The following is a 19,778-nucleotide window of genomic DNA, read 5'->3' as shown; positions in this document are numbered from 1 at the left end:
TAGTTGTGTTTTTAAAACTTGTTTATATGAAACAAACTATTTTAAAATCAACGGTAATTGAAATAAAGATAAAAAAAAATTCTGCACTAAAATGCAAAGCTATGGAAAAAAGGTACTGATTAGGCAAACCATTATTGACGCCTATTATTGACACTATAGAGCTCAATTAGTTTTGGTAAGTAGTACTTGTGAAAGTATGGTTTAATTGGGGCTGCGTTTGTAATAGGTATCATGTACATAAATATAGTTACTAGGTACTATAGGTTTTGTTGTAGCGGGTTCTTAAGGATCCACCTAATTTGATATGTTCTGCAGAAAATTGCTTGATTGTGATTCAATTCCACTATCATGAAACATCCTTGACCAACTGATTCGCACCCAATAACACTGGCTGATAACTGCTAAACTTTATTTTGATGGGATAAGCTACTAAAAAACTATTTTGCTCAATCTAATAACATTCAACCACTGAGAAATGCAATAAATGAAAAAATAGAAATATTTTATGTTATGTTGCCATATATCTTTCATTTCTGTGCATGGTTTTGTAGTTTTGATTAGAGTTGAGGAATCAATATAGAAAATGCTTCACTCGGACTCCAGACTTTTCCGAGATTTCGACTCTAATTCCGATTCCCACTCAATCGTATAACTTAACTAATATTTTAACTATTTATTTGGTATTCTAATTTTTATATTTAACTGATATAATTTAATTGCTATTGTGATACTAAAAATTTTATATCTACCTTGTTAATAACAGAGTATCTAGTCAGATTTATAAGAAATATTATCTTCTGTCATCTGTTTAGTTAAAAAAAAAACTTTTCTCAAATCGAAGTTTAATGTCATTACGAAATTTGAAAGAGAAAATATTGAAAAAAAATGCACATTTAGAAATATACTTAATAAATCATAAGTTCATACACTATTTGAAATAAAAGAATCTAAAAACATTTAAAAAAAACTTTTTTGTGGTTCAGCACGTAACAGGAAAGAAATAAAATAATGAGTGTAACTTAATAAAACGAATTGATATAGTCTCAGTCAATTTTCCAGATATTATGCTTATTTTATAGAAAGTTTAACCTAAAATGTGTTGCAAGAATTTCTCATAAAATTTTTTAAGAAGGTAGATGAAAAGTCGACGATTTACAAATAACAATAATAACAAGAAATAAACCACTAACATTTTATCTGTTTTATTTTTTTCTTAAATAAGAAATTTCTACAAGGTATTTTAAGATAAACTTAGTATTAACTGAGCATAATATCTGAAAAATTAACTGAGACTATATCACCTTCATTCTTTTAAGTTACACCCAATATTTTATTTCCTACTGTTTCGTGCAAAGCTAGAGAATTTTTTTTTAAATATTTTAAATAAATTTTATTCAAATGTGTTTTTAATAATAATGAAAATATAAATTAAAAATTCTCTGAATGAAAATTAAAATATTAATGCTTCTCATTTATTCTATAATTAAATTTTTATAGCTGAAAATTAGTAATTTTATGAAAAATTTGCATTTAAAGAACGGTGAGACGTAAATTATCAACAATTTACGTCATGTATTTTAAACAATCTATATTTTCCTTAATGCTATTTTTAAAATTAAATATCAATGAAACTATCATTGAATTACATAAATTTATTTAAAATGAAACATTTTTAATTTTAAACTTTTCTTTTTTAATCAAACTATTTATTTATGCATTGTAATTTTCTCAATAGTAAATATTTCTCTTATTAGCTCGTAATTAGTAATTGGTTTCTATTTATTAGTTCAAAAATATCCAAATGATGAACTGTAAGCAAAAAAAATCAAAAAAATGTATGAGCAGATTGCAGTTTGAATTATTATCTTATACTCTAAAACAGTCTTTCTCAAAGTGGGCGATAACGCCCCCTTGGGGGCGTTTGAAACCTAGAGGGGGGCGTTAAGGGGACCAGAAAAAATGGGGGTATGTATAATTTGAAATTTCATTTACTTGATATAGTATTTTAAATTTCACTAGAATTAAAACCCACCTACTACACAATAAAGAATAATTAGTATATATTTCTACCCTGTATGATGTTATAAAAAATACTTAACATAGATTTCGTAGGATAGCCCGCACACCGTACGCAATCAAGTTGTAACAAGTTTCTGCGGATTGATAAAGGAACATGATCGATGATAGTTAAAAAATTAGAGAAATTTTACCTTAATTACATTGCACCAGAACGAAGCGATGAAGCCTTCAAGATCATTTGAATAAAATGCATCCGGATAAGAAGGACAAAAATGTAGCCTATTTTCAAGATCTGGAAAAGAAGCATAATGCTCAGCCAAGTGTATCAAAACTTTTTTCGATGGCTGCTAAGCAAGACGATGACGGACTTCGAGCTTCATACAATATCTCTCTGTTAATTGCTCAAACAGGTGAACCACACACCATCCGAGAAACGTTAATTTTGCCGGCGATAAAAGAAGTTATATCTACTGTGCTCCATAAACCGGTGGCAGATATAATTCGAAAAATTCCTTTGAGCAATAGTTCTGTCCAAAGACGAATTGATGAAATGGCTGAAAACATTGAAAAGTCATTGTGCAATCATCTGAAGACTAGTAAATTTTCAATTCAGTTGGATGAGTCCACTTTACCAACTAATGAAGCATTGTTGTTGTTTTACGTGAGATTTATTAAAGATGAAAAAATATGTCAAGAACTTTTATTTGCTAGAAATTTAGAGACAGACACGAAAGGAGAAACCGTACTTAAAACACTGGAAAAATTTTGTGATGAAAAAGGAATTCCGTTGAAGAATATTATATCAGCTGCTACAGATGGTGCTCCAGCTATGACGGGTTGTCAAAAAGGCTTCATATCGTACTTAAAAAAAATAATTCCTGGTGTACTTACTGTACATTGCGTTATACATCGACAGCATTTAGTTGCTAGAAATTTAAGTGAACTATTTCAATCATTGCAACATGTCATCAGAACAGTCAATAAAATCCGAAACAACTCTTTAAATGACAGATTATTTAATCAGCTTTGTGTTGATAATGATGAAGATTTCAACAGATTGATCTTTCACACAGAAGTGCGTTGGCTATCAAAAGGAAATTGTCTGACTCGTTTTTACAATCTGTTTGACTCTGTCATAGAGTTCTTGGAAAACGAAGACACAGAATTTCGCGAAAACCTCATCACATCAAAGAATGATATCGCATACCTAACAGACCTTTATACATTGCTTAATGATATGAATCTCCAACTTCAAGGCGATGACTTGAACTTTATTAAAACAAAAAATGTCGTCGCTGCTTTCGTAGCCAAGCTGCTCTTACACAAAAAGAATATCGGCAGACGCGAGTTCCATAATTTTCCCAATTTATCAGTATCCTGCAACAACGACGACTTGCTCGTCTACTGCCAACATTTGGAAAATCTTCACAGTGATTTCATTGAATGATTCCAGGAAATTTTGAAATTGGAAATACCAGACTGGATATTAGATCCTTTTTCAAATGTCAACATAGCAATATCACCCCAGTAGGAAGAATTTATAGAACTGACAACGAACGATGAAATAAAAATCAAATACAAAAATGGCTACCAACAATTTTGCTACAAAAGTCAATTCCACAGTTGTACCCTGGATTGTGGTCTATCGTTGAACGATTTTTGATAGCATTCCCATCGTCATATTTGTGTGAACATGGATTTAGCGCTGTGACAACGCTGCTTACTAAAAAGAGAAATAATTTGCAAGTTACCAAACGCGAGTTACGACTGTTTTTGAGTAAAATCGAACCTGATATCAACAAACTTATTAAATATCATCAAATTCATCCATCTCATTAGATTAGTATAAAAACGAAAACTGATTACATATTTTTATTGTTTCTTTTATTTCAATTAAAATATATTATTAATATTATAAAGTTGGGTTTTATTTGCTCTCACTGGTAAAAATTTCTAGTTTAGAATGTAAGTTTAAACATCAGAACCGACTAATAAACTAAATTAATTAAAGTAATGAATTTATGGTTTTTAAGTTTTAGGGGTGTATGAAAAATGGGGGGCGTTGAAAAGTAATTGATTTTCAAAGGGCGCGGTAAAAGAAATAAGTTTGATAATCACTGCTCTAAAAGGATTTAACTCGAACAGTTATTGACTCTCCTTTAAAAATAATAAAACTCCTATGATTTTACAACACAAAATACTGAAATCCTGAAATTAGATGCGATTTTGAAAATATGTACCAGTTGTCTCTGAAGTATAGAGACAAATTTATTTATTGATATATGTATTATCTTTATAGTAAAAAAAGAGAGGGAAGTGAGGACACGTAACAAATCACAGAAAATCAAAGGATAGCAACACTCAAACAACCAATCAGAATTGAAAACGCATGAGAAAAGAATAACATTTACTCATAAATGCTGCTAGCTAAAATGTTACAACTACTTACTATAACTTTTTAGCAATACTTGTGGACAAACTTCTTTTGAAATGCTGTTTGTACGGTTAACCTAAGCTTAAAATGAAGTAAATTTCACTAACAATTGACATAATTATGCTGTCCGAAGTAGGCATAGTGTTACATGCCTGCGTGTTTTAAAATATCATCTTATACACACGTAAATAAAATTTATATAGTGATATATTATTTTTATTTATGTGAACGATACTTAGCTAGCGCGATGTTTAGGTGTATTTCGTCGATTAAATGATTACATAATTTTACAATTGTTTTCCAGTTACATTTTATTAAAATTCAGTGAGAAAAAGTAATTTCAATAAGCTTGATATTCCCTTATCAAATTTGAATGATTCTGCTGCATAATCAAAACTAAATTATATCATACGATTACAATAGTTTCCTTACTTACAATGTTATTTGATTTTGAAATATCACTCTGTACCAACTAACAAATTAAGTAATGTTTCAATTTGAGGTCTAAATTTTAAAGTTTTTAACTGTTTTCTGCTTAAAATTTGAATTAATAAAGGGGGGAACGCCATATATAGAACGTGCGGTATCCTATAAGATCAGCAATGAATTGAGTCTAGCTTATCCACTCAGGCTTCGGAAATGGTGATTAATCTCCGGCTAATATAATATTATATTTTATTTTATTTTATAACCGTCGTTGAACAGCCGACCCAATTTTGGGTTTAAGCCTACTAATTTTCAACTCCGTAGCCTTGTAATTTTGAACCAATCCAGAAGATAAGTAAAATCCTGGATCAGTACCCCCAGAGGTATGATTTGTTATGGGGAACATGGAGTACTTTGTGACTCGACAGATTTAACGTGCATCAGTCGCAATTTACTACATGGGGAGTGTTCGGTCGATGGGGATCGAACCCACGCCTTCTTGGACATGGGCCCAGAGTCCTACAAACCGGGCTATCCCGGCCCCATAATATTTTATTGTGTTAATAATTATTGCTTACCCGCTTCATACAAATTTTGTATTTGAGTATGTTATAAGTTTGCCTTGTTGTTTGTATAATAAGTGCCATTGTAACTCTTTAATTTTACAGATTCACTATACATAAGTTATTGAAGCAGAGGAATCGACAGTTTTTTTTTTTTTAATTTTGTTTTCAAAACGAATAACTGTATAATTGGGGATCGATTATTTAGGGTTGGTGAACGGCAACAACCAATGAGTGAAACCTATAGTGGTATTTATAACTGTATATATTTTATGCCCTTAGACTTCAGCATTTAAAGAATCTCTTAAATATTTTTCACCTAGATTTTTTTCATATACTTTCTGTTAATTTTCTTCACGATAAGATAAAAAAATATAAAACGCCTTTATTTTCTTCGAGATTAATTTTCTTTATGTACTTAGACATTCCAAACTCTGTTTGGAACAGTCAGCTCTTCTGCAAAAAAAAAGTTTATATTAAAAAAATGGCAGCACTAATAAAAGTCACTTCTTAAAGTTTATATTCAAAGGGCACTTTTTAGATACTTTGTAGCTATGAAAAATTAAAGCCTTGAGGTGAAAAAGTAATCATAAAAAGAAGAATTTCAACTGTTCTCTATTTTTAAAATATTATTAATTTCCATCCAGTGATAAAAAACCAAAACCTTTATTATACATTTGTTAATAAAATATGCTCTAAAAAAAGCTACAAAAATGATTAAGGAATATTATTTTTCACAGCTAGATAAATATATGAGAAATAATAAACTTTATGATGTTATTACAATTATGTATGGTGTTGTTTTATACCTAAAATAGCGTAATATAAAAAATTTTCTACAAGTATTTCTATTGAAATACTTATCACATAATTCTGAGATGATAAAAATGAGCTTTTTTACATTTTTAAAGATAAATTATTTCTATGATAATGGTGTAGAAATCTTCCCTTCTGCATTTTTTCAAGATTATTTCAAGCTCTTTTTATTAAAATATATTCAGTGTTTTGATAAAGGACGCAAATCTTAAAGTTAACGAGTGGAACTGTTTAAAAATGAAAAACTATATTTAGTACTTCTCAAATTAATGTAATATTTTTTCAATATTTTAACTATATAAAACAAATTAAGAATTAACTAGTTTTTAAACATGTTTATTAACATTTAAAAGTTATTTTAGTACATAGTTATTTATATATGATCCCTAAATGATTGCCAAAATTATGTCTTTATTGCCTTTTAAAGTTTTGATCCTACACGTAATTGATTCTAAATACAGAATGGTGTAACGTATCAAGTTATATTAAGAAACAGTTCTTGTTTTACTAAAAAAACGTTTATTTCACACCGCAACAAATACAGTTACAAATATAAAGTACCCGTAACGGGATAGTTAAATCTTATAAAACAAACTAGAAAAAGTGCCCGTAGCGGGATATATGAAAACTCACCCGTAACGGGATAGATAAAATATTATTAAAAAAAACTAGATAAGCCCATAACGGGTTAAATGAAAATTTAAATTCCACAACAAAAACTAATCTCTAAAAAATCAACAACTCTCTGTTGTTCTACAAAAAATCTTCTAATTTTATCGTCTGCTTTTATTGAGTATTGAGTATAGTTAAGTGCGGCGAGCTCTCTGCTTATCGCTTATAGCTCTGCGTTTTTCAGCTTTTATTTCATTGTTTATCTCTTTATATGTTTAGTTTATTTTATTCATACTTTTGCTAGCCCGTTATTTTTAATATTTTTACTTTTATTCATGCTTTTGCTAGCCAATTATTTTTTTAATATTTTTTTGACTTTATAACTGCCACAAGAAAAAACTTGTATACATGAACCCCTAACGGTTTATCCACCTTATCAAAATAAAATTTCCGATTATCTTGCATGTGAATGTATGCACTCAAGATCATAACAATTAAGCTTGTTAACACCAACTGTTTTTCTTTTCCAAAATGAAGCTGGAATAATATTTTTAGCATAATAAATGGATGATGAAAACACACAGATGACAAGAGAAAACTGCAGCACACATACCATCAATGATCTTTTCTTCTTTCCAAATGTTATCAGAGCGCGTTTGCTGTCGATAATAAAAAAAATACTATTTTCTTCGTTTTTTATACACCTTACGAGGTCGACAAAATCAAGAGAATACGAAGAATGTTGTGATGATGTGGAAGAAAACTAGTAATCGGGTTAACTGCTAAAGTTTGTTAGCCTTAATCAAACATGGTATGAGACTTCTCTGGTATATTGTACGTAGTCTGTAATTCCAAGCAATTGCTCAAATTAATTCCCAGTTCCATCAGGTTGTCTAACGTACTGTCAGTAAATAGTAGGTAAGGCACCAATTCACCATATGTGTTTCGGGAGCCATGATTCCGCAAGAATAGTATTGCTCGAGAATGAGATTGAAGGTAAGCATGATTCATTCATGGTCTACTAGGTAATGGAGTGGCAGAATAAGGCAACTGAACATGTTATTCTGCTCGTGCCCGGTTGCATGAGCACTCTCAGATTTCTCAGTCCTGTGAATTGACTACCTTGAGGAAAATACTTCCATCTTATTGAGAAACTTAGGGAAGTTTTGCAGTAAAATATATTATATTCTACTTTTATCCCCCTGGTAATGGAGTTCTCCAACATGACAACTGCATCTGTTGCAATGTTACTGATAGGGTGGATGAGCTTTCTTAGACTTTTCTCTGTCGAGTGAAATAGCCACCACGAGGAAAATACTTCAACTAACCTGCATTTACGATGCATGGAGAGGAAAACCACGAGAACTCCCTCGATTAGCCTCATGGCAGGGGAACTCTAACCCATTATCCGTCAACCACTCAAGATATTTTACGTCAGCGCTGTGGTCAGGGAAAGCTGGGTGCGGAATTCAAATCGACCAGCTATCGCTAGAATTCAAACCCGGTTCACCTTATTGGGAGGCAAGTGCTCTATCCTCTGAGCCACCACAGTCCTACACCTAGTATTTGAGAATTAAGTAATCTAACTCATAACACAAACATATAAGTTGTGTAGATTTAATACATCTAGCCGCTTTTGGTACACAAACTCTCGCCATTAATAAGTTAGATTATTTTTATTAATGTTCTAATATTTTCATTTAAATGACATTAATGCACAGTTAGAAAATTTTAAAAAAAATATTTGAAAAAAGATGTCAAAAATAATAATCATTATTATTATTTGGTAACGAAAAGTTTTAGTATTAGAGTTTAATTAATTTAAACACCTTTAAATTGAACTGCCGTTTGGATGAATAAGAATAAAAACATTTATGTTTGAAATTATTTACCTGTAAAGGATAAACATAGTATTCATTTAATTTTTGACAACTTGTATTACCCTGCCTATTTCTCCCGTGAGTAATTTATTTCAGCAATTCAACTATGAGCTTAGTGGGCTTGAATTAGGAGTTTAATTTTTTGTTTCAATATTTTAAAACATATTGTACCGATGTAGTTTCTATGACTGCATGTCGTTTAAACAAGGATAAAGCACATTTTTCGGCACTGTGTACAAACAACTCAGGGTAAAAGGGTAGGAAATATCGCAAAATGTTCCAAAATATAATAGCAATCTGTAGCAAAAAGTGCCAATCGGTGATATCATTCAAAACATATTAAGAGACGTTTTCTCTTGTAACAATGAGTTTCAACTATGGAATTTCATTTATACGATTTTGCATCCGAACTACAAAACTCCGGAGAGTGGCGCGTACAAATCACCCCATAAAAATTTATAAACTGCAGAAAACTCCGATCTGAATCAGTGCTCCCATTCTCATGTTATAAGCAAACATAAATATAGTCGGATTCTATAAATATGGAGAAATGAATTTGTCTTTGTTAAATGCATTTGTTTGCTAATCAATAGATGGTGATTGCCTTGTAATTTGAAATCGGTCACATTTACTGCATTAACGTCGTGTTGTAATTTGTTTGATTCTGGATGTATATAGTGTTTCTCTTCGTTACGCGCTTTGTAATGGTGTTTTGCAATGGTTTGTGCTCTGTAAAAGTTTATGTGCTTGATAATGGTGCTCGTTATAGTACCGAAGCGGCAGTCTGTCTTTCTTAATTATTCTCTATCTCCCATATACGTTGAAATGTACTTAAATTTATTTGCATTTATTTTTGTAAGTTTTTGTGAAATATCAGTGATGTAAAAAAGTTTTAAAAATAAATTTGTCTCCTGCTAAATTTATATAGTTGTTAAATAAATTCTAAGAGAAATTTTTATTTCGCGAAATTGTTTTATTCCTTTATAAAGGAAACACTAATTCCATATAAAGAGTCATTTTCTGACAGCTAAATCGCAGATCTCTATTACTTTGCCAAATAAATTAGGTTTCCTGCAAGATCCGTGAATACATTCTATCTAAAGCTTTCGGATGTTTATTACCCAAGATTTGAAATGAGCACAAAAGGTTTTATTGTTGGCCCTCTTTTTCATGGAAAACCTTATCAATTAAATTTCTGTCTCAAGAATTCTTTTTTTTCTCCCGAGGAATAAATATCATGGCAGTGTCCTCATTTTACTTATACTGTGCACTACAAGTTCTTTTATCTGACTCTTTTATCGAAGTTCTAAGAAAAAAATTGAGAACTTTTGTTAGAAAATAGAAAGGAAACGTGATTTTCTTCATTTTGAGAAGAAAAAAAACTACATCTTGCTTCTTTAAAAAGACAGTAATTTTATCATCTTAAAACTTAACATTTTCTTAAAATTAAGGAAAGAAATAATTAATAATAATTCATATTAGAAAAAGTCATTTCAGAGAAATATAATTTCAGCCATATAAAATTAATTTTTTTATTCAAATTATGTGCAGCGAATCTGTAAATAGGCAAATCACATTATTAATGAAAATCAAAAAAAAAAAAATTTATTTTTACGATAAACATACTTATTTCCTTCTTTTAGCAGAAAAAATTTGAAAAAAGAGAGAGATGAATTAATTATAATAATTCTTCAAAAATGTATCTCTGCACAATATTAAAAAATCATATATACTAGTGTGTGTATATATATATAATATTTATATAATATTTCATTGATTGTTTGAATCTAATTGCTTAGGGAGTGCTTAAAAAAACAAGTAGGAAATTTAAAAAAATGTCTAGTTCAAGTTCAATATTTAGAAAAGTTTTCCCTTTAGTGGGGTTTGAATTGTGAAAAAAGTTTTTAATTCTTCTGCTTGAATGTCCTATATGTGACAAAAAAATTAATTTTATAAATTTAAATTCTTAAAGAAAGTGTGATAAGAACAACTAAACATATCGCAAACATGAAAACTTTTGAAATAAAAATGTATTCGAATTAATTTTTTAAAATTTAAAATGTTTGATTTATATAATATAAATAACATATTTCAAAATATTTCCTTTACGAGGACAATCTATCAGTGGTTCAATCTATCAAGGGTACAATCTATCAAGAGTACATTAATAATTCAAAATTTAATAAATTATAGAAAAAAAGTGAGCTCCAGTTAATTAAAAAGTAAACACTGAAGCTTCGAATTATATTTTTTGTCACATTATCCAGACGAAAACAAACTACACTGCCTAACAAATTTCAAAGTTTTTCGGTGGCTTGGAAAAAATTGCGTGATTCTGTTGTAAACACAAAAGATGCTAGGATTATATATCGAAACCAAGATGGTCTATCGCGTTCCGTTTCTGTAAGAGAAGTTGCTAAGAAAAAGCACCGACCATCCACTGAATTCTGAGATACTTTACATCCTATTTTTTGCATCTAGAGCCTCGAAACTTCGGGAATGTAGATAAGGCGTTTCTCGACAAAATTGCCAATTTGGCGATAATCCAAAGATCAGTGAGTGTGCCTTTCTTTTGCCTGTAGGTTGTTACTGTGTGCTGTTAAAATTCATTAAGTAGCCAAGCAAAAATGTGGGTTTTGGGGCAAAGAGAGTGAGGTAAACAAAATATAATTTCAATTTTCATGATGTACAGTGTTATGACTGGATTAGTTACGATTACGAAGTTGGAAAGTAATGCTATCATAATATGTTTGCCTTTGGATATTTATTGAAAAAAATAAATCAGCTTTTGAAGTTACGTTTGAAAGGGAGTTAACGAAGTTACGTTTTGAAGTTAAGATAATCCAATAATTTGGTTTGTGTAAAATCTCTTTCTTTTATACAAATTTAAAATTACCTATTGAGGTAAAACAAAATTTACCCTGAAGAGATTTGTCAGTGAAATGGAATCTGATTATGTATGATTTCCATGTATGTATCTATGTATTATGTATGCATGTTCTATGTATGTATGTTCTTTCAATGTATTATGTATGCATGTTCTATGTATGTATGTTCTTTCAATGTATTATGTATGATCATATATATGATTTCTTACTTAAGTAAATTAGAAAATTGTTTCCATTGCAAGTTATGCATGCAATATTAAATATAGATATAACAAAGAAATAATTAAGAAATCATTATTTTTAAAATAATGAAACTCCTGGATAAAAAAGAATTAATACATATTATTATACATTCCCTTATTACTTATTTATTCATTAGAATAAAAGTCATCTACCATAAATAGCAATAAATGTAAAATGCAATTGTGAAATTGCGTACGGCAAGTCAATGTTTCAAATCCCTAAACTTATCAAAGCGAATTTAAAAAGTTTGAATTATATCTATTGTTTCAATAATTAATTAGTATTAGAAGCATTTAATAAAATTCTTTTTGGAATTTTTATTTTTATAGTGTGTCTAGACTATGACATTGAAATTTCAATACAGAAATCCAAATAATAATTTGAGATAGTATTTAGTCTATTTAATATTTCTTACAGTGCACTCAGTTTTAAAAATATTAGGTAAGATCTAAATAAGTGAATTTTGAAAATTTCTAAACATGATATTTTATATGTTTTATAATTTAAATATGAAAAATTCATGCAATTCAAAATGCAATACTTTCAAAAGCTTTTGACATATTTCAAAGAAAAGGGAAGAAAAGAACGTTAGTACTTTACGTCGAGTTATGAAATAAGTTTTCTAAGAAAATGAGTTTCTTTTTTGAAATCAACCATAAAGTTTCCGATTTGCTCAAATCATAACTACGTCAAGCTTGAAAAGTAAAATTTATTTCTTTTTCAAAAACGTTTCAGGAGTAAATGGCAAGCTATTTTGTTTACCTTTCCGAAAAGGTTTCTGAATTCTAAAACATAAATGTAAGTAATATATTTCAAAATATTTTTTTTTCTGGCGTCATGAAAAATTCTTTGCAATCAATACCAATTGCTAAAAAAATTATAAAAACAAACGCTAATTTAGAAAATAAAAAGTAAAAAAAAAATATGTACTTATCTTGCAACTTAAAATTTTACAAAAATAACTAAAAATAATTTTAACTTCGAAGCTAACTTTAAATAGTTTTGTAATTAATAACTAATCGTTAAAAAATTATGAAAAGAAGCGCTATTTTCGAAAAGAAAACAAAAAAGGCACAAATCTTTCAAATTGAAATGCTGCAAAAATAATTAAAAATAATTTTGATTTTTGAATAAATAATTCGTTTTTATAGTTACATTATATTCATTATTTATGTAATATTTCAGGGTATCAACATTCCAGAAACATTTAGAAAATTGGGAGAAAATGATCGGGGAAACAAAATGAACTTTTTACTATTAATCAAAAATATTAGTAATTTAAAAACTAACTGAATTCGTGAAATAGTTTTGAAATTAAGGCTTATAAAAATTAGAATTACCTCATTAAACATTTGTCGCCACTTTTTTTAAATTTCTCCAGACTGTAGCCACCCTGTATTTATTTTAATGATAATGAATTATTTTATATAATGCATGCATGATTTTTACATATATGAGGAAAAAGTGAATTCTTCCCAAAATGAAATTATTTTGTATAGAACTTGCTTTCTTTTACGAAAATTTTTTATTTTCTTCTAATGAATTTATGTGCACGGTATTCAATAATAACTGACCTTAATATACATTTTCGGGATCTTTGCCATAATTTAAGTTGATTGACTACTTTAATTTAAAAGTTTACATGCATGCATGAATATTTTGCTCACATGAGCAATTCTTCCTAGAACGAAATCATTTTGAACCGATGTAGTCCTAGTAATGAAAGGAAATGTGTTTTCTGAATTTATATTCATGTTTTTCAGTAATGACCTAACTTAACATATATTTTTTGGGGTATTTGTTCACAAATTAAGTTGATTGACTGCTTTAATTCAAACGTTTATGTGCATGCATGGTTATTTTGCATATGTGAGCAATTCTTACAAGAACAAAATCATTTTGAACAGATGCAATCCCAGAAATTAACCAAAAGAATGTGTTTTATGATTATGCATGCTTTTCAGTAATGACTGACCTTAATATATTAAATTAAGTTTATTGCTACATTTATATAGAAGTTTAATATTTCCTATGCATGATTATTTGACATTATTAAACGATTCTTTATAAGATGAAATAATTTCGTATAGAACTTCTTTTACACACATTAGATGTGCACACATTATGGATTGCAGGTTATTATTTAAGCGACAACTAACAAATACTGAAGATGGCTTTGCTAAAAACATAAAAATCTGTTCTACTGCCTAATGAAACTATGAGGAATTAAAAGTCAATGATAAGAACATCTCCAAATTTCACCAAACATTTAACTTGCTTTTTATTATTATCAGTGATTACTCATTAGTGTTTCAACAGATTTCATTATAATATCAATTTCATCCTCGTTTAAACAATAAATTTAGAGACCTAACATGCATGCATTTTTAGCTGCATTTTTAGAAGAGTTATAAAAATTCAGATAGCTGTGACCGCGAAACCACCGCTTATACTTTTGTGATCAAACTGAAATGTAAGAGTGAAATCTGTTCATAAATCTGTCACTTTTGTAATGACCAACGCAATATAAAATACAACAATAACTCTTTAAATGTCTACTTAGTTCAAAATGCACGTTTAAAAAATTTAGCTACATAAGACATAAGAAAAAAATGGAGTTCAGAATGGGCTCTTGGGAAAATAAAAGTAGCTTGATAAATGCGGAGGAAAAATGTACATAGCAGGATAAACGTTTTTGAAAAGGTGGACATGGTGCATGGAAGAAAATGGAGATAATTTGAAGTGTGCTTAAAATAAAAAATCTGACATGGCTCAAAGTGCACTTAAAATGTACGTTTAAAAAATGGACGTTTGAACAAAAAAGGAACTTAGAATGGACATTTGAGGCAATGAACATAGCTTCATGTTGTTGACGTATGCCTGTTTATTCAGAGGAGGGGGGGGGCGATTGTTCTCGTTTTCCAGTGGCGCCATGTATGGCCAAGAATTCGACTTCTGCCGCACCATAAGCATAGTTTGATAAATGCAGATAAAAAAAAATATGGGCATAACTAGATAAATAAGTTTGAAAAAAATTTACATTTTTCGAAATGCATATAGAACAAAATAGACATAATTCGAATTGCATTTTATAAAAAAAAAATTTAAAAGCAGACGGAACTCAAACTAAACGTAAAATGCATGTTCAAGAAAATTAAGAAATGAAGGTTTGAAAAAAATAGAGCTCAAAATGGGCATTTAAGAAATGGAATATAGCTTGTTAAATGATTTTGAGAAAATAGGTATAGACGATAAATGCATTTGTGAAAACGGACAAGGTTCAAAATGAGTATAGAAGAAAATATGAGTATAGAAGAAAATATGAGTATAGAAGAAAATATGAGTATAGAAGAAAATATGCATAACTCTAAGTGAGTTTAAAAAAACTGACAGAGCTCAAAATGCTCTTTAAGAAATTAAGAAATTGATGTTTGAAAAAAAAATGAAGCTTAGACTGTGTATTTGAGAAAATGCGCATAGCTTGATAAATGCTTTTGAGAAAATGGATATGGCTTGACAAATAGGTTCGAAAGAAATGGACATTGCTCAAAATGGGTATAGTAGAAAATCGACATAACTCGAAATGCCTTTTAAAAAAGCAGTGTTCAAAATGCACATTTTAGAAATTAAGAAATGAACGCTTAGAAAAATGGAGCTTCGAATGCTCATTTGAGAAAATGCACTAATCTTGAGGAATGCGTTTGAAAAAATGACAATTGCTCAAAATGCGTATGAAACGAAATAAACTCAAATCGAGGAACGCTTTAAAAATCTGTCAGTGCTTAAAATACACATTTAAGAAAGCAAGAAATGGACGTTTGAAAAACGGAGCTCAATATGCTCTTTTGAGAAAATGTACATAGCCTGATAAATCCGTTTGAAAAAATTAACATTGTTCAAAATGCGTATGAAAGAAAATCAACATAACTCAAAATGTGTTTTTAAAAAAAACTAACAGAACTCAAAATATATGATTACGAAAATAAACTTCATTTGATTTCGTTCCTTCAACTTCTAATATGACTATTAATTTTTTTTTTATAAAAATTATGCTTGACTAAAATTATGCTTATTAACTAGTTGCTAGTTCGTTAGAGGAAATTGCCGTTGAAACCGCAAATTTAAACAATATCCGTAAAAAAATGATCACCGACGCTATTTTCTTTATTGAGATATTAATTTGTATTCTTATTTCAAGCCGCAACGAAATATATCATATTACCGGTAAACGATAAAGTTAATTTAATAGGATTAATTTACACGTCACTTTTACTGTAAGAAAAAGACATTCTAAAAATTTTGGGATTAAAATACATCATTTTTCAAAAATGATCATTAATTTTAAGTCGACTTACCTCTGACATGTTTAAATGTTTAGTATTAAAAAAACTTTAATCATAACTCTGTGCGTTTTCTTTTATGAATAAAGTATTAGCTACGTTAGCATAAAGTATCCATATAATCAATAATTTATCAGATAAATGTAAGATGCTGAAATGATACTTACTTTTTTTATATAAATCAAAATTGTCCTTTCGAAAGAAATTATTTGACAACCACTTTATAGAAAGTAACACCTGACAAAGATGAATGACCAGTGAAATGGAATTTAAAGAAGAAAAACGTTTAGGAGCTTTAGAACTCATCTATCAGAAAATAAATTTAGTTTAAAGTGTTCGTAAATTGTTATCAAATAAATATCCCGAGAAAAGAAAACAGTAATGTTAACTGAAACAAAACAAAAAAGTGTTTTATATGAACCCGTTCAACTTTAAAAAAATTTAATCTTCTTTAATATCAGTGAATTGATTCTTCATTAAAATGAATGCATTTTGCGTCATTTTGGGAAACTTTAAATCAATCGTCTTCAAATTTATTAAATTAATTAAAAAAAATTATTAAAAATAAAATTGTTTTGCGTTATGTTAGGAATCGAGAAATATAATTAAAAAATTTAACTATTCGACTATAAATAGCAAATAATAAATTAGTTTATTGAATAAAGGCCATTAAATTATACTTCCATAATAAACACTTAATAAATCATCCTACATTTTTAATTATGACTCTTGCATTATTATGAAATGAAATTTCCAAAATCTTGAAATTGAAGCTGAAATTTTATAAGTTATAAACTTTAATTCCATAATCAGAACGGGCGCCTCCAGGCTTATTTTATTGGGAATTTTCTAACTAAGTTTCGAAAGTTAAAATTTATGCATTTAATAAAATAGTTCAAAAGCAGTTTCGTAAAATTTAAAGGCATTGCTTCAAAATCAAACTTTTTAAAACTTTCCCTTGGTTCAAATTTTTTAAATATTTTTCTGTCGATTTTGTATAAAACATTAAACATGTGTAAAAGTATAATTTATTGCTGTTCAATGCGGCCGTAATATGATGTATAATTCATATCACGCATTTAATTCCAAAAGAATTCTGTTTTCTTAAGGTTAAAATTGCTGTTTGGTTTTAATTGCACCACTTTATTATTTAGCTTTGGAGATTACGCATGTATGCATTTAATGTATTTTTTAAATCCTTGTATCTCTTAGAAAACTGGACTATAGTTATTAACCCGCGTATCTTTGATTCACTTTCAATTATCGTCTCAAGTTTATGGAATTATATTACTTTCCTGAATCTAACTAACGAGTTCGAATCTAATTCCAACTCCAGACTTGCCAGAAAACTCGACTTCGACTTACACTCAATTGAAATCACCAAAACTAAATTATTTTGATTTAACTGATAAGAATAGATAAACTGATCTAATTACCACCTACTTTTCTCTGCTTCCCCTAACAAAAAAATGTAAGTCCCACAGTAAACTGATCGTTAAGACACGGTTCCAAGCAGATCACCGAAGTCAAGCATCACTGGCTGCGGTCAGTGTGCGGGTGGGTAACCACTTGGATCAGTCTGCGTAGGGACCGAGGGTGTGCGGTATTGGTCCTTGTTAAACTGTTCTACCGTAAAGTGCCCGACTTCGATCGCAGGTCGTCAAGCTACCGAAGCGGGGGTGCCATACCCTCTGCAGAGGATCAGAATTCTGATGGCATGTCTTCGGATCATCCTCAGGGATGTTTCCCAGACCGTCACCAATAGCCCATTGTGCAGCTCTAGTGCGACGTATATAAACAACAACAACAAAAAATGTAAGAAATTCTTGCAACACATTTTAAGATAAATTTTATATGTAATGAAACAATAATATTGAAAATTAACGGAGACTATATCAGCTCGATTTCTACAAGTTACAACCAATAATTTATTTCTTACTTTTTCATCCAAAACCATAGAAAAATTGTGGCTGTTTTGTCAAATTATTTTACTCAACTTTTATTTTGCGTAAACTCACTATTTTTGTCTGTCTTTGACGAGGAAAGCTATTTCGAATTTCTTATATCTCCAGGACTTTTCTGGAGATCTGAAATTTGGGCATCCAATAAGGGAATCAATTTTGGCTCCCCATCCAAAAAATTTTGACTTGTTTGTTCGGGAATGAGGTTTGAAAAATGATTTGTTCGTATTAACTTAGAATTTGTCACTTTGAAAAATAAAAGTGTTGACGATATTGCTTAAGATTTTATTGCACGTTCTTTAATGTTTAATTATTTTTACAAGCTCAGGCATTCAACCTGAATTGCATGTTGATCAATGTTACATCACTGAATTAGCATTTCTAAATTATTTGAAACCACGTGTTATTTTTGTCTACAGTCATGTTTTTAAAACGTGTTTCCATAGAGGTAAATAATTTAAAATTAAAGGTGATTTAAACAAAGGAAAATAGGTTCTGTGCTGAAAAGCAAAATCAACAAACAATTACACGTAAATTTTATCTACCCAGTACATATCTTCTGTAGCTGTTATAGTATGACGATGAAATAGCAATGTGTAAATTATGTAGTAATTTTCAAATTACAGCAGAATCTTAGTCAGAATTTGTAATCTGTTTCTTCTATATATGCTCCTTGCTTTAAAAAGAATCGGTTTTCTTTTTCAAAAACTAGACACTTCAAACTAGAATCTTAAAAAAATCAAACGACATTATCAAATTTGCAAATACTAACAACTCGCTTAGAAATTCTTGAAAGCACACTCTTAGTAAAATAGGTGTTAAAAATTCGGTTCCTCGTTATAGCATATGAAAATATCATAATATGTATAGTGACATATCATATATGGTGACATTATGTATAGTGACATATCATATATGGTGACATTATGTACAGTGACATAACACATCATATTATAGTGAAAGTAACAGGCCGCTGTTAACTTTAATATGACGTAGTAAAACTCTTTGAGAAATGCAATATTTCTGATCACTTTATTTGTTTTTAGTAAAAAAAATATAAAGCGATCTTTATGCGTAGTTTTATATAAAAATCTACTTCTTAATATGCTTGTTAGCCCAAAAATGGTTCCGGTACTGGGAAACTTTAAATTTTTGCAACATCTACACACCTACTTTCAAAATATTTTAATTTAATCACTTTCTTTCTCAGAATTCCCCATCCTGTAATTTCAAAGTTTGCAATGCATTTTTTCGTTGTAATTTACATAATAAAATATTTTATGGCAATCCAATGATCATTTTTAGGAAAAATAGACAAAAATCTCCTCCTTTCCTGATCAATTAACTAATGAGGCTTTTTCTCAATCTAGTATTTTCCAAACAGTTCATTATATTTTTCATATCTTCCCCGAAATGCTATACCCAAAATTGCTTGTACTAACATTTTAACTATTACTATTCTTTAATAATTATATTAGCATGAAATATGTAATTCTCTCGGTAAAGATCTACTTGACGTTCCCTTTTAATGGAGAACATTAAATTTATGTTTAAATTAAAGGCTTAATTTCGTCTCTCCCTGGAGCTCTAATATTA

At 29.3% G+C, this 19,778-nt stretch overlaps 1 protein-coding gene across 1 annotated transcript; it reads left to right on the top strand.

The window, feature by feature from the left end:
• The first annotated feature begins 2,266 nt into the window (after positions 1-2,266).
• On the top strand, positions 2,267-3,466 carry LOC147815854 (protein FAM200C-like). The gene has a single exon (XM_087156629.1). It carries the CDS (start codon positions 2,267-2,269, stop codon positions 3,464-3,466), a length of 1,200 nt encoding a protein of 399 aa, XP_087012755.1.
• The last annotated feature ends 16,312 nt before the right edge of the window (positions 3,467-19,778 follow it).

The sequence above is a fragment of the Parasteatoda tepidariorum genome, chromosome 2 (assembly GCF_982258835.1).
Source record: "Parasteatoda tepidariorum strain Cologne lab strain chromosome 2, Ptep-v5.0, whole genome shotgun sequence".
Lineage (NCBI taxonomy): Eukaryota > Metazoa > Arthropoda > Arachnida > Araneae > Theridiidae > Parasteatoda > Parasteatoda tepidariorum.
Note: the sequence above shows the minus strand (reverse complement) of the source record. Positions and strands in the feature narration are given on the sequence as shown.

Coding starts and splice junctions, on each gene's coding strand:
- LOC147815854 (XM_087156629.1), top strand. CDS start 2,267: ATGCATCCGGATAAGAAGGACAAAAATGTAGCCTATTTTCAAGATCTG.